At 41.9% G+C, this 22,598-nt stretch overlaps 1 protein-coding gene across 5 annotated transcripts in view; it reads left to right on the forward strand.

Moving 5' to 3' along the window:
• The window catches only part of COL24A1 (collagen type XXIV alpha 1 chain), a 122,066-nt gene continuing 99,480 nt past the window's right edge, over positions 13-22,598 (forward strand). For 4 of the 5 annotated variants that reach the window (XM_021405130.1, XM_021405132.1, XM_021405133.1 and 1 more), the window contains exons 1-5: positions 13-224; positions 5,334-5,398; positions 10,593-11,887; positions 18,699-18,752; positions 21,479-21,532. In XM_021405130.1, the coding sequence (XP_021260805.1) occupies positions 169-224; positions 5,334-5,398; positions 10,593-11,887; positions 18,699-18,752; positions 21,479-21,532 (1,524 nt within the window). In that variant the 5' untranslated portion in view covers positions 13-168. The remainder of the gene's footprint in view (positions 225-5,333; positions 5,399-10,592; positions 11,888-18,698; positions 18,753-21,478; positions 21,533-22,598) is intronic. The other variant, XM_021405131.1, reaches the window with a different exon arrangement.

Raw genomic sequence — 22,598 nt, forward strand, 5'->3', positions numbered from 1 at the left:
CCGCTCCGCCGCACCGCCCCTGCGGGCCGTGCGCGGGCCGCCCTCGGGCTTGCGCGGAGCTCGGCGGAGTGCTCGAGGTCGGAGGGGGTTCATGGACAGTACCTGAGGCTCCGGCGGCGCGGTGCTCGGCTCCGGCTTTCCCTCGGCTGCCCGGGCAAATGCATACAAATGCATTTGGGAGCCGAGAGGACAAGGCGAGGACGCGTCTCTCCTGCGGCACCAAAGTAAGCTGGGCCGGGGAGGCGTGAAGGCGGCCGGCGCGGCCCCGCAGGGACACTAGCCCCTGGCGGCTCCCCCTGCCCCGAGCAGCCAGCTCTAAGCGGGCGGGTCCCTCTGTGTCCCGGGAGTTGGCTGCGGGGTGCTGGCTCCCCGTGCCGAGGCCGCCGGGGCGGTCCCTCCGTTCCGCACCCCCGAGCCGTGTCGGGTGCCCCGCAGCTCTTCGGGTCCCGGTGCCGGCGGCCCCGTCCCGCAGCCAGAACGCAGGGTGCCTGTTTGGCCGCAGGTACCCGATCTCTGAAAACAGTGCGGGCGACTACCCAGTTGCGGTCTGGGAGCTGGAGCTTCTCTCAACACTGTGAGCACCGGGTGAGGTGATGTGCTCCGCGTTTGTGTGCGTTCTGCAGTAGACTTAGCTCTCTCTGATGCATCCTCGCGATGGCATAGCTCTTCTCTTTGCAGTCTGCCTAAAAGCAGGCTAAACAAGGTGATTGTGGACTTTTGATGGTCGTAGTGACACCACACAGGTTACTGGCGTGCATCTTCTTTGTAAAGTGCTTACTGTATTCGGGCAGTAGCTAGAGTGATGTTTGCAGGGAGCTCCCGGTGGGAAGGGTAAGGACTGTGCTGCGGCGAGCTCTGTGTTGCCGGAGGAGCAGGGCGTGCTGTCTGGGCCCTCTGGGCGGCGGTGAGCGGTTCTGAGTGCCTGTAGGAGGCTGCCCGGGAGCTGCTGGGTCTGAGTGCCTGTGGGACTCCTCCAGGAGCTGTGTTGGTGCAAGTTCACAGAAAGTTTTGCTGATGGAGAAATACGAACTGAATTATGGAAAAGGAGCACACATGCCGTTTATTTAAGAGTGATGTGTGTCACTGAAATAGAATTACATAGATGTAATATGACTCTGAAGCTATATGGACAGAATTTATCTTGTTTGCCTAATTCACTTGAGAGAAAGCAACCTGGTAGCTTGCGTGTGCTAAGAAACCAGACTGTTTGCTCAGCAATCGGGTTCCCTCAGCATGTCTCAAACCAGTCTGTTCCTTGCAACCCAAACCACCCTTCTGAAGATGTGTTGTTAGATTGGACTGCTGCCTGCCTTGGTACAGGGAGAAACTGAATGCTCCCTGTCCAGACCAGATCTGATACAAAGAATGGGGACGCACTCATAAAGTCAGTCCTAAAGTTACTTTCTTTTTTTTTTTTTTTTTCTTTCAGAAATGCAAACAACATTGATGGTTGTGGATGTGCAGTTTATCACCTTGTGCCATGTGCTGTCCCAAGGGTTGCAGGGCCTTCCCCCAAACCACGCTGCTGTGAGATTCCTCTCAGGCCGCTGCTCCTCAGGAGGAACTAGCAATACATCGTTTGATCCTATTCCTCCCACCTTCTCTTGTGTCTCTTCCTTTCTGTACATTGTGAGCCTGCAGCAAGGTTCCCAGGGTTTCTCCCTCGTTTAGGTGTGCAGCATTCAGCAGGGAGAGGCTGTGCAAGCCATGTGTCGCCTCAGCCATGCCAGCTGCAGGCCTCTCTGAGCTGGAGGCAGCACTATCCTGCTGCCTGGTCCCCTCAAGGCAGCAGGAAGACGTCTGTCCTCTCAGGTCTTGAGCAATCTGATTTTTAACTGCTTGGGGTCTTAGAGAAGTGCAGGATATCTCTGATCAGGAGGTGTTATCACCTTTCCCATAAACCTCCTCAGGGCTGTACCTGAGTGCATTTCTATTGAGATTTTTGAGAGACCAGAGGGGCTGTAGTGAGCACGAGCTCTGCCACTCATAGCCCTTTTTCTTTGATGTGGAAACAAGACTGGTTGGTAGCTCTGGGAAAGCCTGTGTGGGAGGTATTGTGATGTGATTAGGGCTGCCCAGCTGAGAGGATTGCTGTGAAAAGTATATACAGTGTCTTTAGGCTGGGACAAGAAGAAGAAGAAAAAAAAGAAAATCAGAAGAAAGGGCAGCAATTATGCCAGTGCCCTTCAGTCAGGGAGCTGTGCTTGCCCTTGCTGTAGGACCTGACATGTGAAGGAGCTGGGTATCCAGAGGCTCCTGGACATTGAAGTTGCAGTGCATGGCTTCGCCTGTGCTGAGCCCTGTGGGGAGATGCCCCATCCAGAGGTGGGGGAGAGCTCCACCACACACTGAGCATCAGTGGAGGTGGCAGAGGCAAGTGATCATGCTGCCTTGAGCTGTAGGCTGCCCCAAGCAGGCCTAGGGAGAGAAGATAATCTGAAGGTCCTGGTTTACTACAGTGTAGTGGCTCTTCCCAATGTTTAAACGCTTGTGTGAAACTTACAAGAGGGCTCTTGGTTGGAGTGGTGTGAGGAGGCTCACTGCATTTGCTCAGGTGATTTAGAGGCAGAGTGCTATGGAGACAGCCACTGGGAGGAAGGCTGCATTGTGCCTTAGAAGACCTATGTGGTGCTCTTATGTCCTCTGTGATCGATACAAGCTGGGCTTTTGTGCTCAGAGGATATCTAATGCAGCACCATGTGTGGGGCAAGTGCTGGTATTTCAGCTGTTATCACTGGTGGATGCAGGGTTGTATGAAGCACTCAAGTTTAGCGTGTTGTGTGTCTGTGCCAGTCGCTCCGGGGTCAGGTTTTCTGGTCTTCTCCACAGGCAGCTGGTGGTATTCCTTCCTTCAAATTTGAGGTTAAGAAAACTGCCAAGGAACAGAGAATGTTGTTACGTGACACCACCATGCACTGGCCAAACCTAAACTTCATATGCTGCTGAATAGTGTTCAAATGGTAAAGTTTTGTGTTGTTATTTGCCATGACTTGCTTTGAAGCTTATCAGTTTCCTCAGCCGTATGTCATCCTGAACGGGTAAAAAAAACCACACTCCACCATAAAAACTCAGTCAGCCTCCACTCATAGGGGGAAGAAAGCAGCCACAAGATTTTAAAGATTATTAGAAAGATAAGGTCAATTTTAAGTGGTAGAATAGCTCAACTACATTTGGTAGTTCCTTCCTCCAAGCAGTTATATAGTTGCCATCAGCATGTGCATGTGTTTGAAACAGGAGAGAGGATGCTGAGCTAGGAGAAGCTTAAGAGGTTGCTGGACTGTAGACAGGACATTTCCAAGGGCTACTGGAACCGCTTCAGGCTCATTGTGTCATGTTAAAAGGGGAGAAGTAGCCAACTATGGAGTCAGTCACTTCTGCATTTTTCTGTTATGGTGTCCCAGTACGGCAAGTCTCCTCAAGAGCTTCGGGCTCTGCTAAGGCATGCGGACCAGGACTGGGCTTCTGTGCCTTGTGTGTTGCTCTCTATGTTCTTGTAGCCACAGCAGAAATGGATCAAGCTATGTATGCGTTACACAGTGGGGAGCCTGGTGGCCTAGTGACACTATCCATGTGAGCATGGGGTGCAAGAGCTGGCTGCTTTGTTTCTTTTAATATTAATAATAGTGATCTTCACCAAGAAGGGAGGGTCTGAATGAGTAGGCTATCTCTAGAAGACAGAATTTCATTTTTTCCTTTTTTTGTCTTTGGCCACAAGGGCTGCACTGTACAGCTTCACTTCAGGTTTGCACATGGTTTCATTTACAAAAAGTTTCCACTTGTTGTGGAAAAAGGTAGAAGGAAGAAAAACTTTTCCCATATATTAGGGGACCTCCAGCTCTATGGCTGTCTCTAGTCCCTGTTTTTTCTCTTAATTGCTTGCTCATCTGTTCTTGACATTAGCTGGAGAGCACTGTGTAAGCCAGACATTTGTCTTTATGTCTCTTTATATTCAGTTATGTCTGTGTAACTTACAACCCTGGGAGCGTTTTGGAATTTCTTGCCTTCCTACAACATTTTCTGGGAGGTGACAGAGGCAAATGTCTGACACACAGCTTGTCCCTCTCTGACTTTTTGGAAGAGACTGTTGTCATGTTAAAGAATCATCTTTGCAATTTGAGCTTTGGGGTTCTAAGCGTCCTGACTTTGGAGTTCAGTTAATTAAAATGTTTTGTATTATTTTTCAACCAAGAATCCATTTTGTGCCCATGAAAATAAGAAAAAAATAAATAAAAGTTGTCTTGTGTTGGCTGATGCAGTGCACCGCATGGACTTCCTGCTAGCACAGCTATCTGTCCACCTCTAAGACTTTCTTTCACTGAGATTCTAATTTGATTAAAAGATGATACAGCGTGTGACACAGAAACTATTTTCTTGTGAATGTACACTGAACTTGAATTCTGGTGTTCAAGCTGAAAAAAATGTAGTGTGAGCCCTTGGGTTGTGATTGCAAACACTTGGAAGAAATATTAAGGTTTCCACTAAACATTGCTTTATATATAGATATTTGTAAATCATAGCATGATTTATTGTCATTGAAGCATTACTAATACCTACCTTATGTATACACTGTCCTCTGTGCTGAAGGTAAATGCTTAGAGGTTAAGGGAAGAAACTTGCCTGCCATTACTGTTTGTACCTTATGTGCCTTTACAAATGTGTGGGCTTTTCTTCCACTTTCTTGATTGTTTGATGGTTTGTTGTTTGTTTGTTTGTTTTTGCAATTGGTAATGCTGGGATACCCTTTGATATTCTATCAGAGCGTGAAGTTTTAACTCAAAATGTGATGGGATTTTTTTTATATCTTTTTAACTTTGAAGAGCATATCTCATTGGTAACATGACAAAAAGCTTTAGCATACAGGAAGTAAAGTAACACAACACTTTCATTTGTGGTAAATGATGTGGTATGGTGAGAAGGCTATAGGTACACTGGCACAAAAGTAGCTAATAGGCATGAACTTGTCCTTTGTTTTATAGTTTCTTTGCAGTAACTTTTTTTCCCCCAGGAAGAAATCTACTACGTAGCAGCTCTTGTGCTTGAAGGCTGCTGCAAGAAAACACAAAGCAGATGCAGTTACTTTTTTAATAAAAGCCATTGTAAAATGTATGTACTATATATGAGGGCATACATGGCCCTTGTTCTCTGTGTAAAACACCTTCACAGCATTGGTGGAAAGTTGTATGATGTGAGGGCTGGAAGGCTTTGAACCATGGCTTGCTGAAGTTAGTGGTATCCTGCCATTGACTCTGGGTGTTGAATCAAGTTTCTAATTCTTTGGAGTCCTGAAACTTTATGTATTTTCTCACGTGCTCTTTTCTGTCTTCCCTTTTTAGGAAGATCCTCCTTATTTGTATTGCAGTATGTATAGCTGCAGGTGTTGCCAAAGCACCCAAACAAGGTGAGAATACTTTCTTACAAAAGGATGTTGGTTTATTTTGTTACCAGATGAAAAGCGTAAATGGCAGTTGTTACTAGTGACCCTAGGTTCAGTTCCTTATGGCGACTTAAATATCAGCTACGGTATAATGAGAGCAAAAGTTTAAAGTAACCAGTTTGGAAAATATGACCTTTTGAAAATTACTCAGATTTTCTGTCCATGAAATTGCTTGCATATTTAAGCAGACTCTTCATAAAAGAGAAGTCTTGTACAGAGAAAAGGCTTTGATTGTGTCTTTAGTGCAAGTGGGTGTCCTTGGGGGTGGCAAGCACTTCTGAGGACAAACAAGCAAACCAGTGCATATAATAAAAGCTTAGTCTAGACTGGCATCATTAAAGCAAAAAGTGAAATTGTGTATTCTTTTGGTTTTGCATTCAGATGCAGATGTTAGGAAGGAAATAAGGTTGTCTTGTTTTTTGTCTTTTTTTAATCTGCCAGCTGTTACAGCTGCACCAGATGTTCATTATGAGACCCGTGTGGGAATGTGAGCATCCCAAAGTGTGGACGCTAACATGCCATTTACTCTTTAGTAGCCAGGAGAGTGGCAGTATCAGTTCTCTTCCATATTCCTTCATTGTACAGGTGAAGCAAGAAATAGCTCATCCTTGACTGATTTGGTAACTGTAATCTTCATGTAATATTCAACTGAATGCAAACAGCTGAGTTTCCTGATTAAGTTAGAGTGCATTCCTGATAACGTTTTGCTAGAGCCCCATCTGTCTCCATCTCCAGCATCCCACTGCCGCTTTCACCAGTGTTTTTTTCCTTCTCATTATTCCTTGTGCTTGGTGAAGTATTCTTTTCCTTGTTGCTTTTTGTGGGGCTGAGATTGGGTGCATTTTTCCCCCTTCAGTTTTGCCTTCCATTAGCTGCTCATGGTTTGCCTGTTGAGATATTTTCTTGCTTTTCCCATTCAGCTGGATGGGGACATACTTTTGTGATGATGGGAGTTTTCCAGACTGTCTAGTTGCTGAGCCAAGTTCTGCACTGAGGGGGTGGGGAGGGGTTGAGGGGCAAGAAAAAGCTCACCTGACAAGGGCAGCACCCACAGATGTGTGTGGCCTCCCCGCTCTAGGCCTGTGGGGTGGGAGGAGAGAGGCTGAGTTAGGGAGGCAGTTTGTACTTTCCCAGTGGAGCAGGTGAGGGATGTCAGGCACAGGTCTGCACTTATAGTTCGAGTTGTCTTCATGTCTCCACCCCTCTTTTCCCCTCTGCAAGGAAGTAATTTATTTTGATTGTCACATTCTGCAGCATGCGGAACTCCTTTTCTAATAGCATGTCAGGAGACAGCTGTGAAAGCATCAAAGCCGGCTGTATCACTGGTGTTGAGGTCCTCCAGCTCTATGGGCCTTGCTTCTCTGCTGGTGGGGATGTGGCAAGATGGTGGGATTAGGCCAGTCTCTTCATCTGTAGGTTTGGGAAGCCTGAGGGGGTCTGCAATAGGAGGGGGTTGTTAGCATTAAGGAAGAGAATTTTGAATGAATTATCACTGTAGGACACATCTGGTACTTTTGGTTGTAGAGATAATTGCTGCAGTTGAGTTGATACTGTGTTATTCTTAAAATGGTTCTTGGAGTTGTGGTGGGTTTAAGGAGAGAAGTTGGTGTTGGTGGAAGAAATAAAGTAGTCCCTGTGGAGAGGTGTGGAGCCACCTGTGTTTCTGCGCCTTGCTTGCCCACATCCCTGAACCTCACCAGCTTTAAGAGATGGAAAAATGTGACTACTGAAAAGCAACTGAATAAGTGCACCTGCCAAAAATCTCTCCTTAGGAGGTCTTGTAGCTGAATCATAGAATTCTAAATTGTTAGAGAAGGGAGCATAAGTGAGTGAAGCCATTTTCTCAAAGTTAAAAAAAGTTCTTGAGAAAAGACAAGTTCTTGAGGAAGGGAGGAAAACAAAAGAAGTCAGAACAGCTCAAGAGTATCCTTCAGTCTATACAGTATGCAGAGGTAGCACTCTTCCATTCACAGTGCTTCAGGGTTTGTCCAGGAACAGGGTGGCTTGTTCATTTATAAATATGTTAACGCCTTAGCTGGTATCAAGACTTTCTTGGCAATTTGCTTTTTGAAAGGAGTATTCTATCAAATATGAAGACACTAGCAAGAGTAACTAATGTTCTTTCTTTCCTGAGCTGATCAGAGAGCTAGTGTGTGATTGAGAAGCTGCACTTAATGCACTGTGGTAGGGTGCTATAAATTGTTTTCAGTGAAATATGTGTAAATACACAGCCTCGGCTTTTAGGAATAGTGGTTTGAGTTTGGCTTGAGAATACGCAGAATCCATGTCTCTGGCTGGCTTTGTGGTGCCAGTTGCTCAGGTTTGGTGTCCAGGAGAGTATCAGTTGCAACCTTGTGTTGTAACTTACCCAACTGGGGTATGCAATGCAAATGCACCACCACCTGGCAAATGGGCAACCTGCTGAATAATTGCCCTGAGTTCTGGTGAAGCTGACAAATGAATGATCATTACTTTTCTGCACCTGTATTGGTAAAGGGAAAACAAATTGTGTGTACTAGGATTGCTGAAATGGAGAGAGCACCTCAAATATTCTGCCCTCAGACAAGTCATGAGAGTGGGTGAATATGGAAAATGAACAACAGAGACTGAACAGAAGAGTGATACAGAACACCACCATCCCCTCACCATTCTTTTTGGGACTGTTTTGTGATTTTTTTTTTTTGTCCAACTCTTAACTTTTGTTAAGTTTTCCCTCCCTTCACAATCCAATTATGTTGTGAATTTTACAAGTAATCCTAGAAGATGGAAAGAAAGCAACTGACACCAAAAAAACCCAAATAGCTTCTCTTTGAAGAAGAGGAGCTGTTACAGTTTGGGGGACTAATGGATTGGGTGAACAGTAAGTGAAGACAGATGTTGCGCAGACATGGATAAACAAAGAAAACTGGCTACTGATAGGTAAAGAAAGTTGTGGTTGTCATGCTGAGAGGAAGAGCTAAGGGGGCTGCTTGCTCCCAAAACCCCATGTACTGCCAAGAGCTTCTGAAAGCTTAAAAATAATAATAATAATAATAAAAAAATTGGACCAGAAATGAAGCGACTGGCCAAAAAAGTCTGGAACAGCCTTTTGGCTTGATGGTGGGTTAATGGGCAGTAAGTCAGCAAGGAATAATTAGCTGGTACTTTATCTTTTGCTGTTACTTTTCACATAGCATTTCTCAAGGACTGAGCCTTCTCAAGGACTGTCATAGTTTGCAGGAATCTGTTTGCAGGATGTGGAGAAAGTGCTTTATATCTCTTTACACTCACGAATGCTTTTCCTCTTTTAAAATAATTTTTAAACAATGTGATGTTTACAAATTAGAACTGCCAAAATTTGTCATTTGAGATTTAGAAACAGTGCTCCTTAATATCATTTTAAAATTGGCTGTTCTATGTCAGTATGGTAGACTTGTTGTTTTATTCTTCAATTAGAATACTTTGGGCAGAGATCACTTGACACTGTTATTTTTAAGTGCAACTTAAAATATTTACAAATATCTGCCAAATACTTCAGGTTAAAATTGTGGCAATCTGGTACAAGGTGAAGTTGGATTGGCTTTCCTTGTGCGGTGTGTCAGCTGGCTCAGCCAGTGCACAGAAGTGCTAGAGCTGTCTCTGAAGCCACTGGGGAGATGCTTGCCCCTGTAACACTTCTGTGTTGCCCAAAGGATTACACATGCATGGCTTTCTTGTCTGTAACTACACCCAGACCATGCAGGACTGGGGTCCTGGGAAAGTGTGGGGGTTCATTAGCAGAGCTGCAAAGTAGAATGCTTCTACTATAACCTGACCTCTCTTATCAGTTTGACAGATTAAAATACAGCCTAGTAAGTTAATTGCTCTGAGGCAGAACATCTTGAGAAATTGGCGTATGTGTGACTTTCTGCAAAGACATGCTTTCCCCGTAGCTCCAGCTGGGCTGGCTGCCAGGGCAGTCTTGGCACTCCTGCAGATCTCTAACATGGCTAGAAACACTACAAGGTGTGTAATTAATTTTCAAGATGTGCAGTGTATTCAGGTTGATGCTTTCGGTTCCAACTTATAAACCACTCTCAAGGAAGTCTCAGACTCTGTTCATAATTTACTACTGAAACTAAGCCAACATCTGTGTGTTCTTAAAGTTTTCTGTGAATACGTTCAGTAAACAGAGAAAGGGAAGGCTGGGAAAGGAAATCTTTTTTCCACTAAAATAGTGAACATCCATTTGTTTCAGTTGCTCTTGTCTCTTAAAATAGCAGTGAATCTTAAGTTCCTCTTGGTTACTCCCATTTTTGTTATGCCACTTAGTAGCTTTATTTGCTCTAAAAGAGCACTTAATTGCATGGTTGGAAAAAAAAAACAGTAAAAAAATAAAAAATAAAAAGTAATACCCTCAGCTAAACGCTGTGGGAAGCGCAGCCTGTTCCCCATTAGGCTTATTATATCAGTGCAATGGTTAAGTAACATTAGTCCTTTTTAATATAGACAGTTCGCTACAGCTCAGGTCCAGCCAGTTGTTGCATTTGGACAAAAAAATGCTTCTGTGCAATAGTGCCTATGAAAACTCTATGATGTTCAGCTTCCCCTTGTGCAGAAAACTGAGAAGTTTAGGCTAGAAAGGACCTCGGGCTTGTCTGGTCCTAGCTGGTGCTGAGATCAGGGCCAGTGTTGATGTTAGTCCAGGCTCCTGTCCAGCTCTGCTCTGAGGATCTGCAAGAAAGGAGATCGCACGATGCCCCTGGCCACTGCTTACTGTGTTAGTAAATAGCTTGTCCCTTCATGGAAACAAAACAACCCTCCCTTGAATGTTAATATTTTTCAGATAAAGAGGAAAAATATGTTTTTGTTTGTTTTTTGAGAAATTACTTGCTGTTTTTTTGTTGTTGTTGTTTTGTTTTAAAGGGGAGGGAGGCAGGAATTGCCAAATAAACTGTGTTCATTAACTCTTGTGAAAAGGTTGATGACAGCAAATGGGAACTTTTCAGTTTTATGAATGAATTAACCTTCAATGGGCATTACATGGGCATTTTTTATTGGTTAAATATTTTTTCATTAGGAAAGCTGTAATTATATTTGTGAAAGACTGGTATATATGTTGTGCCTTACATTTGTTTACATGGATCTCAATTTGAGCTTGTAAGTGAAATGAACAATGAGCCTTCATTTCTTTTTACAGCAGTAGATATTCTTCATCGACTCGGCCTTGTGAGCAATGTCCAGCAGCCGTCAGTGACACCAGTGCCCTTGGCAGTGCTGCCCTTGCCGTGGGGGGTTCGCCTGGCCGTGTCCGGAGTTGTGCTGACTGCTGACGCGCAAGTCGAAGCCTCCATCGCTCAAGTCATACCAGCAAGTCTAGGGCATCACTTCACCATATTGGTTGGGTTGTACTCTTACAGTGTAAATAATGCTTTCCTTTTCAGTATTAGGAACAAAACCAGGCTGCAGTTTGGGGTCCAGTTGCTACCAAGAAAGGTAGCGGTGCACACTGGAGGGAAGCAGCCTATATACTTCAATTATAGCGTTCATAATGAACAGTGGCATTGGTTTGCCATTGAAATTAAAGGCAAGACTGTCTCAATGTTTGCTGAGTGCGGACAGAAGTACTATAGCAGGGAAATGCTTTATGAAGTGGAGGCGTTTGATTTGGATGGTTTATTTACCCTGGGAAGGATGAACGCTCACTCTGTCAGCTTTGAAGGAGTTATATGCCAGCTAGATATCATTCCCTCTGCAGAAGCCTCTGCAAACTATTGTAAATATTTGAAACAGCAGTGTCGCCTGGCCGAAACATATCGATCTCTGCTAGGAACACCATATGCATCAGGTGTGCTGGATGTTTCTCTGAAGAAAAAGATTGGTGAGAAAAAACAGTGGGAAGATGTATCTGATAGAAGGAAAGAAGCATCAAATGGTCCTGTTACCAATATTGCTCGGATTCACTCTGTACTGGAGTACCTTGAGTCAATAAATGTCTCAACATCAGAGTTTGCAGAGTCTAAACCACTGCTGCTGAAAGTGTGGCCAGAAACAGAACTCCAGGAGGAGGTCAGTCTGCCCCTTCATCAGCAGGAGCCAAGCAAAGAAAGAGACATCACTGAAAAAAACAAGGCTTTGTATCCAAATACTTCATGTACTACCACAGAAGATGCAGACAGACAAAGTGAGCTTTCTCTGATCTTCCCTACAGAGCAGAATAAAATGAAAAGCAAGGGAGTGGACAAAGAAAAACAGCATTTAGGTGAACCAACCAAAAAGCAGCAAATCTTCAACACAACTCTGTACAGTTTGACTGCTGACCTCTCCCTGGATGATCAGCTTGGTCTGGAGGAAGAAGGTCCATCTGATGCTAATAAGAGTTATCGCACAGAAAACACTTATAATATTGATGCTGATAACTACAGCTATGAAGATCAAGGCAAAATGTTTGAAACAGGAAGTAGCAGAGGTTTAAAGGGGGAGACTGGACCTCCTGTAAGTTACCTTTATTACACTCCTTATTATAATGAAGCAACATACATTTAAAAGAGGCTTTGAAATAAATCTGGTAAAACGTGCCAGGCTGTGATTACCACTTTTCCTATTTGTACCGTGCAAAAGTTTGTCTGCCGCAAGTGTGTCTCTGGTGTGTAATTTTGGCCTATGTGGTGTGTATTTTTATTTACTAGCAGAACACATAGGCATTCAATTCTGGTCGGTTTTTACTCTAAACAGAATCTTGATGCTAAGAGGTTGTTACATAGTTGAAAAATGTGTTAACAAGTAATTTATGTTTGTCGGGGGTGCTCTTGTTGTTTTGGTTTATTTTGTGAATGTGAAGCCAGTCTTTTTTTTTTTTTTTTATCATTTTTTAGCCCTTTATTTATGGGAACATATCAGTACGTATGTAGCCACTACAGATGTGAGTTGAGGTTAATTTCCATGTTTGCAGCTTATGACATTTAATAACTGCTAATGGAAAGTTTTGATCCATAGCACATAAGTTAAAAATTGTACATTGAAATTTATTGACTGTAACTGACTGAAATCACAGTTTCTGCTGGGCGCAGAAATGGTTGCTGATGTTGGGGTTTTTGTTGTTGGGTTTTCTTTTGTGTGTGCACTAAGCAGCTGCAAGCTAATGCTCTGGTTTTGCTTGGTGCAGATGCTGTGCATGCAATGATCTGATCTGGAGGGTTCAAAATGTACATGAAAGATGTGTATGCTACCATTTGGTATGTTTGTCTTATGGATGGGATGCAGAAGCTTGTCTTGTTTGCAAGTCAGCTACAGCATATGGTGCATTGCTGGGTCAGAGTTTCAGTAACATGCCCAAGGTCTCAAAAATGATGTGTTTCAGAGCCAGGAGGCTGATCCAGACCTTTGAGGGCACAAGTTCTGCTGGAAGGACCAACAGCACCCACTGAGCCTATGGGCAAACTAAAGCATTGTGTTGCCACAGAGATTGGTGCCAAAGCAAGAAAAGGGCCTCTGTATGGCTCTTCCACAGAAGATTTCTGTAAAGAATTGTGTTTGGTGGAGGTTGTGTGGCACTGTGCCTGTCGCTGTCATTGAACTCAGACTTGAAGAGATACTCTTGGTTTCTCAGTCTAGTACATCCTTGGAGGGAAGACTGTGATAATCCAGGTTTTATCTTCAAGGCTCTAACATTTTAATAAATAAGTATCCACAGAGTCTTATCAGTGGGGAGCCTAAAAAAGGAGCAGTGAGGGACTTGCAGAGTTCCCCTGCAGCAAAAAGAAATCCTGATGATGCATGAAGCCCCTTCTCTTTTTTTCTTCTTTCATTAAGTTGTGGTTGGTTTGAACCTTCTTTCAAGATTTCAGCACAGAAGTAATGTTTGTTCTATTGGAGTTGACAGGCAAGAACTAGCTTTTGTGGTTCTTAGACTCCTCAGCTTCGTTTTAGCTTTTAATCATCTACCAGAACTGATTCTTGCCTTGTATAATTAGGCCCCTTGAATTCCATGATCCCACAGCTGTGGAATTCACCCACTGCTACAAAGCAGGGCTCCAGAATTCAGGCCTTCATTTATGGATAGCATACTTAATTCTTCCACTTAATTCTTCACAATCACTATGACTGATTAAAATCCTAACAATTGCAATGACTAGAATCCCCTATAAAAATACGAAGCAAGTTTAAAGTTGAGCATTGTGGTCTCCTGACCACATCTCCCTCTGATTCTGAGTGAAAGTTGCTCCATTCATCTGATGAGCCATTCCTTTTGGTATTGCAGAGGGTATTGACACTATATAAAGGTTTTTAAAAAAATAATCTATTTTTAATTCTTTCAACTTTCTAATTGATATTCTTTGTTGCACAAGTCCTAAGGCTGTTTGCAGTAGCATGATATGCGATCCCACATGTCTAAAGAGAGATGTTAGGATTGAAGAACGGAGTTAGGTTACTTGCTGCCAAGTAACTGCATCAGCCTGCCTAACTGCATGAGCTTTGATGTCCCTGAGAAATGACCTAGGAGTTAGTTTTCTCTATTAGAAAAGTTTTCTGGATTAAGAAGACAGTCCTTCAGTAAGAGTAGTGATAGAAGACAAAACGTGGTGTTCCATAGGCTGTCCCGTTGGTGACAACTATCGATCTGGAGATACTCTCAAGAGGAACTGGAAGTGCAGTCCCTGCATTAGGAAGAGTTGGATCCTGGATGGGTTGCTGTTAGTACAGCCAGGCGATGTAAGAGTGAGAACTCTGAATGAGGGCAGGAAAAAAATATTAAATTTAAAAATCCTAAATGCAGCACTAAATTAGCACTAGTAAGGGTAGTGTCATCTGAGATTTTGCTCTTAGCCAATTTATCAGTTGAAGAAAATTGCTTGCTGTGGCTGTCCCTAGCCAAAGAGGGTGACCTGGGTAGTTAATCACCTTCACATATCTTAGCTCTGCGGGTAACCCTCATGTTTTTCTGCCCAGGCTCAGAAATCTCTATCTCACTATCTGCTAACTTAAATGAAATCTTAAGATGCGGTTTTATTTTTGTTACTAGCCCAAACAAACAAAACTCCATCAAGTAACATTTGTTTTAAATATCTAAACATTTATTTTCATTCACCTGAAACAGTTTTCCTATTGTCTGTGCAATAGTCTTGAGAAGCTTTAATCCATCACTCAAAGCTATATATATTCCTCTGATGTTAATGACATTGCTTTGGCTGTTGTAGTTCTTGACAGAGAGAGCAAGACTTCAGCAGCTTTAAGGAAAGGCTAATCCTACACAAGTGACTGCTTGCTATAGGGCATTTGGGAAGAGAAGTGTGCTTCTCTTCTGACATCAAATGAAATGTAAATGAAGCAAGAGGAAAAGGTAGGTGGGCATTCATGTTTGATAGAATCCTGGTTGCTCAATAATTGGTATGCTTTAAAAAGAGAGACAAACATGCTAATAGGTAGAATTCTGAGTGACAAAATGTGAATTCCAGATGGCCTAAAACAGACAGCATTGAATTTAGTGCAATATTGCAAAAATTAGAAATAGAGAATGGAGGAGGGATTGGTGAGTTAGTCAGATAAGGCTGATAGAGTGATGTTCAGCACACTGGAGAATGTTCCAAGCATTACAAAGATAAACTGTGTTCATCGTTCAGAGTGCCAAATATTGGAGACTGGCAATTTTTCTACTGTTTTGAGTATTCTGAGGCAGCAGTTTGGAGAGAAGTCCTCAATTGTGGGTGCTGAGCTCTTTTCTTAAATTCAAAAAAAAAAAAAAACCTCAAAATAACAACAACAACAAAAAAAACAATTTGACAGATAGTAAGGTTGCAGAAGAGTGCACTAGTGGTGTCAGCTGTTGAAAATACAATTCTGAGCAGAAGCTAAAATAAGGCAACGAGTTCAGTAATTTAAATGAGGACAAACATTGCAGTTCACCAAAGGATGAGTTGATAAAGACAGTTCACAGATTTGCAGAAAGTATGGCAAGAAATAGTGGGAAATGTTTGATGGGACATAAGGAACAGGATTGTCATGTACTTGTATGGAAATTTTCTTCTGCAGCGCTTCCGATTGTCTCTGGCATAGGGCAAGTTTATAATGCTTGTTGTTGCTTTTTAAAATAATAATAATAATAAAGCTCAGCATCCAAAATTGACAAGTGAATAACTACAGTTCTGCAGCTGCTATTCCCCAAAAAGTTAAAATATCCTGCTACTGGATGAAAATCAAGGCACAAGGCAATTGGGATTCCCTTTGTAAGACAGAATAAGGTCTCTAAAGTATTTCACATTGCGTATTTTCTAAGTAGTTATGTTAGGTGACTTCTATAACCTCATTCAACAAACTGGCTTACTAGTCCACATGTACAGGTGAAGAGCCAAATGGGCTTTTTGTAGAGAAAATGAGCTTTCTACTCAAGAATGAAATCTTGAAGATGGAGGAGGAATTGCAGAAAGAATCCAAGTCTTGAGAGACTGTTGAATTTATTTAACAGTTAGATAAGGTTTTGTTACCCAGAGACTTCACCTACAACAGCTGACCTGGTTTTAGAAAGCATTATTCATCCCTGGCCACACAGTTCAAAATTTTTACCTCATCTTCTAGGGATCGCTGAGGGCTTAGTTGTGAGAATGGACTTTGTTTTCCTACCTCGTAGAAGAAAGAAGTTTCTCCTCGGTTAGATTTGCTTCCTTTTGAGGTTTTAGATGAAGAGAGATAATTACTCGTGAATGAGTGTAATCATGAAGTAATTTTTTATTAAATTTTTTTTGATGTTTTTTTTGAGCAGATGCTATTTAAAAAAAAAAAAGCACAACAAGAAAGGAGACACGTGGGAAAGAATATTGTTGCTGCTCTCATTCAGTAGTTCAAGAGCAAAGGTGAGGGGCATCAATAAATATACATTCATATTTCTCCAGGAGAAAGGTGAGGTTTGATTGTTAATTTTTCTGAAGGAAGCATAGAGGGGATCTAAAAAAGGGTTAGAGAAGAACTTTTTCCCAGAAAAGAAAGTGCACTAGTTAAAACTATTTTACTTAATGGAAAATGTAACATCTCCCTTGGTAGCCCCATGATAATTTTCTACACAAAGCGCATCTCTTCACTTAGTACTCCAGCTGCGGCAGAGTGGGAGCTCATGGTTTTGGAACTCTCCTGACAAGAACACCGGGTTAAGAGCTTTCCATGTCTGTCTGCTAAATTTTTATTTTTAAACACAGTGTGGGTCGTCTGCTGCACTGTCCCTGCATACCCAGAGCTCTCTTCAAACAGCTGTCATGTTGATGACACTAACTTTGGGGAAAGAGCTTGTAAGTTGTCTTCTAGGTTGTACAAGTCATTGTTTTCACTTTGGGTGTCTACTGAACTTTCTGGCAGATGGCACCCAGTGACAACTGCCAATGTGCAGCACTTCAGAGAATCTAGGCATCTGCTCTTACTGCCTGAGCCCAGTTTCACTGAGCTCTGCATAACTACCAGCCTGGAAAAAAAGGGCTTTTTGTTTTCAGGACAGCCCATGCGTGTTGCAGAGCCTTGCTCCTAAACCTGATGTTTCCCAGTCCCGATAGTTTTGGGACAGTCAGTGAGGTTCCAGAATTCAGATAGGCATTTATGAATGAAGACTTTAATTTTGCAGCTTAAAATTCCTACTTTTTTCTTGGTCCCCTTAACTAGTAGAGCTGCAACTATCCAGGGATAACAGTGTGTCTCTAGCAGACTTTTTGTGAGTGAGCAGGGTGGCATAATAATATTGAAACTCTCGGTCCTTGATCGTGGAAGATAGTATTACTTCAATTTGGTCTCTGAAGATTACTATGATTAATTGGAGAGGAAAATCTTTGGAAAATCTTTCTTTTTTTTTTTTTTTTTTTTTGCTCTTCCTCGGAATCACAGTTGTTTTTTTTCCAGAATTGTGTGAAGTAGTCTGTGTTTTAGCCAAATGAAGGTAATTGGCTTGGCCACCGAAAGTCTGCAATCAGCACTGTCTTCTCTGCCAATGATGTTCTTCCTAAACAAAAAGAAATATTGCTTCCCTTAAAAAAAGAAATTAAGGTGTTTTAAAAATACAGCTTTTGTCTTAATAAAGACTTTTATCGGTTGCTAACAGAACCCCAGAAGGTGCTAGAGGTTCTCTTTTCCTATGTTGTTTTTTTCCCTCTTCCCTTTTTTCCTCCCTTTCCTTCCCTTCTTTTCACCACAGTTACCCTTCCGCTTTTCCCTGGTATGCCAGCAAGCTTTCAGCAGTGCTGCTTGGTGATGGGCAGCATGGTATTCAAAAGGCTCTGCCCCTCCTCTCAGCTGATGGCATGCAGCATCTGCAGACATGGGAGTGCGAGGAGGTGGAGGTGAAAGAACATACTGATTCCCTCCTGCTGTCATCAGCTGCCCTCCTTCTGTCTTGATGCCAGCTTTCCCTTGCAGCAGGAGTGTTTTTTTGCTGGGACTTATACTGGCATTCAGATGGGAGCTGAATTCATCTTTAAGTATAGCCCATGCCTCTTCAGGACTTAAATGTGATAGGTGGAATATAATATGAATTGGTGTAGAACTTAGTCTGAGTCTTGCTCACATTCATATTTGAGTATGATGAAGTAGATCCTGGGGTTTTGGAAGCGAACACATAGAGAAAAGGAAAGATTTCTGTGGTTGAAACCACTGTCCAAATGGTGACACACTATCTAATGTTCTTAGAGTCACTGATAATCTGACCTATTTGCAAAAGATATATCTGGTTATATATTATCTTTTTAGGAATGCATTCAAAAAAATAGAAAAATCTGTGCGTTTTCTTTAAAGTGAATGGTATGATTTATTTGAAAGTGAAACAGAGGATGGGCATGCTGCCAGTTATTCTTATTCTGAGCTCACAACTGGGGAAACTGAACAATCATTTGTCCACACTTATTGTCTCTTCTTTTTCATGTCTGTCTTTTCTGTGCAGTGCTACCTCATTTTTCATTATAAGTTATCTGACTTTCATGAAATGTTGGGCATGCATCCATATTTCTTAAAAAAAAAATTATTCTGCTCTTTGTTTTGAAATACACTAAACTTGTTTCTAATCCTTGAGATGAGCTGCTCTTCCTTTGTAAATTTTGCTTAAGTGTATTTGTGTTAATCTAGATTGTTGGCTCCAATTCCTCTGGCAAAAAATAATTTCTAAACATCTGATATTGAGCAAAATTAAAAACACACGTGCTTGTAGCTTAAGAGTCATTTTTCAAGTAGTGAAGGCTTCCACAAGCAGAAAATCATCAGATAGAAGAACCAGTGTTATTCAGACTTGTGGCTGTCCTTGTGTTGGTTTTTAGCCTCAAATGTTTTGATTTTCTATCACCAGGGTCCTCCGGGTCCTCCAGGTCTACCTGGTCCATCAGGAAAGAGAGGTCCTCGGGTGAGTAAAACAGCTGTGTTCTTGCATAGCTTTGCACGGATAACATATAATTAAGCTGGAGTTGGCATAATTTTTTTTCAACTTTATTTGTATGCCTGTTCATTTGAAAGTGTATGCTTCCTCACATTCAGTAGATAGATTGAAATAAGGCAAAGTAAGTTTTTTCACCTGCTGTGAGCTTTCAGCGTAGTTAATTCTGTGTAGGGGTGCATACACACAGGACGCTATGACATTTGCGCCTACCTTTTGTTGCTTGCAGTAATAACTTTTTGGTATTTTCCACACTGGCCCCATCTGCTACTCTGCAACCTAAGGTCAAGTTCATTTGGTTTTGGTTTTGGAATGAGGAGTGAGCAATTCCTGTCACTGTGTAGACAAGCAGGAGATGGATACAGAGTTAACCACTATAATACATTAAAAAAAAAAAAATTGTTCCCAATAATCTATTTAAGACTCTTGTGTTACAGCAGTTTGACAAAAGATGTGATAGGTAATGTAAGGATTTGTTGCGTAGAAGATTTTGGGCTGTGGTATTTGGGGATGTAAGTGGTTACGGCTGGAACGCGCACAGCTGGCCAAATGGCAAGTGGGAAGCAAGGGAGCAGATTATACAAAAATCCCAGCAGATGTGTGGGAGTAGTGTTGAGTCAGCCTTTGAGGCACATTTAAACAAGCTGTCACTCCACATTGTGTTCAATGTTCTGTTCTTTGCTGGCGTTCAAAATCTGGTGTGGTTGGCTAGGAAAGTGCAACCCTTCAAGGGGCAGGAACTGACCTGGTACTTCTGGGCACCTGGTGACAAGGGATTGGATGAGACACATTTAAAAGTATAAAGTGAAAACAATTTTTTCAAATCCATATCTTCCTCACTTAATTTCTTGTTTTGTTTTGTTTCCAAATTATCCTGATAAAGAAGAGGTGATGGTTCATACAGCACAGATTTTTGTATTGCAAAAATACAATCTATGTCAGAAAACATGTCTTATAGTGTTGTATATGGTGCCTGGAGAGGTAAGGAAATGACCAAGGTGAATATTTACCAGCAGTTCTGACACAAACAGAGTTTAAAATGCATGCAAGGGCTGAGAAAGTATTTTAAGCAAATAAATTTATTTGTTTTACATGCCAGAGCTCTTTATTTGATCAATACTGCAAGGACAGTTAGTGAAGAGACATGGTATGACAGAGGAGTGTTTTGAGCCAAAAAGCATGTAAAGCCCTGTTGATGTGAAGTTCATTTCCCCATCTACCAATCTGCCCTGTGACTTCTGTCTTCCATCGTGTGAGCTTCCCTCTGTGGTCTGAAAATGCAACTGGAGGTGTCACAGGGAAGTGGTGGAGTGCAGAGCCGCAACGCCTGGGCCTTCTCCGAGGTCTGAGCCTGGTCCTGACAGAGGTTCATGTGGGTTGAACACTACCAGTGCCTGATTAATGATTACAGATTTCCATTAAAAATTAATTCTGATCTCTTTTTCTGTGATAGAGAAGTCTGCATCTGACAGAAGGGTTTTGAGTTTCACGTTTGTTTGTTTCTTGGCTTGTTCCAAGTTTCTCAAGAATTAACTTTCAGCAACTTCAGAATTAACCAGCAGGGAGGTCACATTCCCTCAGCACCTCCCATTTCATCAGGACACCTTCAGACCTCTGTGTTGCCACAGGTCTTCAGTTATGTCCCAAGATGTTAATTTTGCAAGCAGCAAAAGCCAGGAGCCACTTCAGCACTGGAGCTATGTTGGCACTTTCTGTTTGTTTCTTTGCTTCTAAATCCCTGAGAAGAGCTTCTGATGTTGTCAGCACGTAAGCTCATGTCTCAGACACATGGGATTAGTATTTCTATGGAGTTTCATGAACATTGTCATTAGTGAGAAGGGAGCACTTGAGAGAGATAGCTTTCAGTGTTACTGCAAGGTATAATCACTAAATTTGAGTGATGTGAAGGAAAGATTAATGCTGAGTCTATCTTTTGTAAGAACACTGAGTATATGAGAGAGCTAAAACAGATCCTTATTATTCTTGGTTTGCTTGTGTGAAATTTTGGCTTTAGTGGATCCAGGAAAAGCTTGCTGCTGACTTACCAGAGTTAGCTTTTCACCAATTTGGTCCTTCAGTTTTTGGAAGGTGAATAGCTGCTGACAGCCATTGCAGGAATATTTTCCCTAATGCACAGTTTGTCATGAGTGAGGATTACTCAGTGTATTGCAAGAACGGACGCTTATGCTGGGTGGTGTTTCAACTAGGTAGATACAGTCTTGGTTAGCCATCCTGTTCCTGGAATGGTTTCAGTTAAATTGTTTTGGCAACAAGTCCATTTTCTATACTGGCTGTGGGAGAATCTGAAGGGTTTCTAACTGTAATGACTTGTTTTGAGGAGATGGAATGCTCCGCTTTAATTCCTCCCTTCAGTCAGTGAACACTATTCCAATTCCTTATTTTATAGCTAATAGCTGAGTGCCTCAATGTGATCTCTCTATGTTAATTCCAGTGCCTCCAAGTTGTGCAGCTATAGAGCCAGTTTGCAGTCACTGCATGCTGAATACCTGTTAAGATTTGGGATTACTTCACTTTTAACTGTTAGGAGTTTGTGCTCATTTCTTGAGAATCTCTTGAAAGTTCCAGCCAGTGCTTCTACAAGCAACAGTAATAGAGTAAAATGATTCACTGAACAACTGTGAACGGTTTAGTGAATTGCTAAATAATCCCACTCTCTTTTTTGTTTGTTTCTATAGGGTATTCCAGGACCACATGGAAATCCAGGTTTGCCAGGATTGCCAGGTCCAAAGGTGAGTTAATTTATCCATGTTTCCATGTAAACATGTGAACTCCTTAAAGACTTTTTGGAAGTTGTAGAATTGCTTCATGTAATTGAAGTGATAGGTTTTATTCAGTTTACAGATGGAGACTGTTACTGTAAGCAATTTTTAATTAAATGTAATCAGTCAAACAGAACTTAATACAAAATAGCAGTTTATTCAGGAATAAGGAAACTGTGCAGGATGGTCACTTGGAAACAAGTAGTCTGTGCTTCCCAGAGGAGTTAGTGTAGATCAGCCCAGCCTCTTCCATAAACTGAAATTTAAGGGAGAATAAGCATTTAATTGCTGTAACCTTTTGCCTTGATTAAAAACAACTACAGAAAAAGGAAACTGAGTCATTCTCTATAAATTCCTCTTTTTGCCGGCGTCCAGTCTTTCATACTTAAATACTGTGATATTTCGGACATTACCACTTGATGCGATACTTAAAACCGAAGCAAAAATACTAGACTTGGAAGCTCAAATAAAATCCCTCAAATCTGTGTCACATAATGCCCCTTTAAATAGACTTGACAGATTTGTGCAATTGCAGAATGCCTTCAACTCATATTTAGTTTGAACAATTTGATAGATAAGTTAGGAAAAAAACAGCAGCAACCTTGATTTGTTTTAGCTCGTTTCCTTGTGGCAGGAATCTGACCTGTCATGACAGGTGTTAAAAACTGCTTGCGGACATAAAAAGAAATTTAATAAAGCTTTCAGTATTAAACACTGTAAAACCAAGTAACTCCATCTGGTATGTGTTCTTGAGTTAGTGTCTGCTTTTATAGGAACAGTTAAACTCAGAGATCCGCAATTAATTGTTACAATATTTGCGCTGGCTGTATAATAAAGTACATTGTTAGGAAAACAGTTATAACCAGTTACTCCTAGGATTTGTTTTATAATGCATTTTCCCACTCCACTGGGTCATAATTCTTAATCTCTCTGTAGACATATCCATGAATTTAAGAATAGAAATGTATGTTCATATGCATGTGTGTGTCTATATATACAAATACACATATATACATAAATGTGTGTATATATATAT

Source organism: Numida meleagris, chromosome 7 (genome assembly GCF_002078875.1).
Source record: "Numida meleagris isolate 19003 breed g44 Domestic line chromosome 7, NumMel1.0, whole genome shotgun sequence".
NCBI lineage: Eukaryota > Metazoa > Chordata > Aves > Galliformes > Numididae > Numida > Numida meleagris.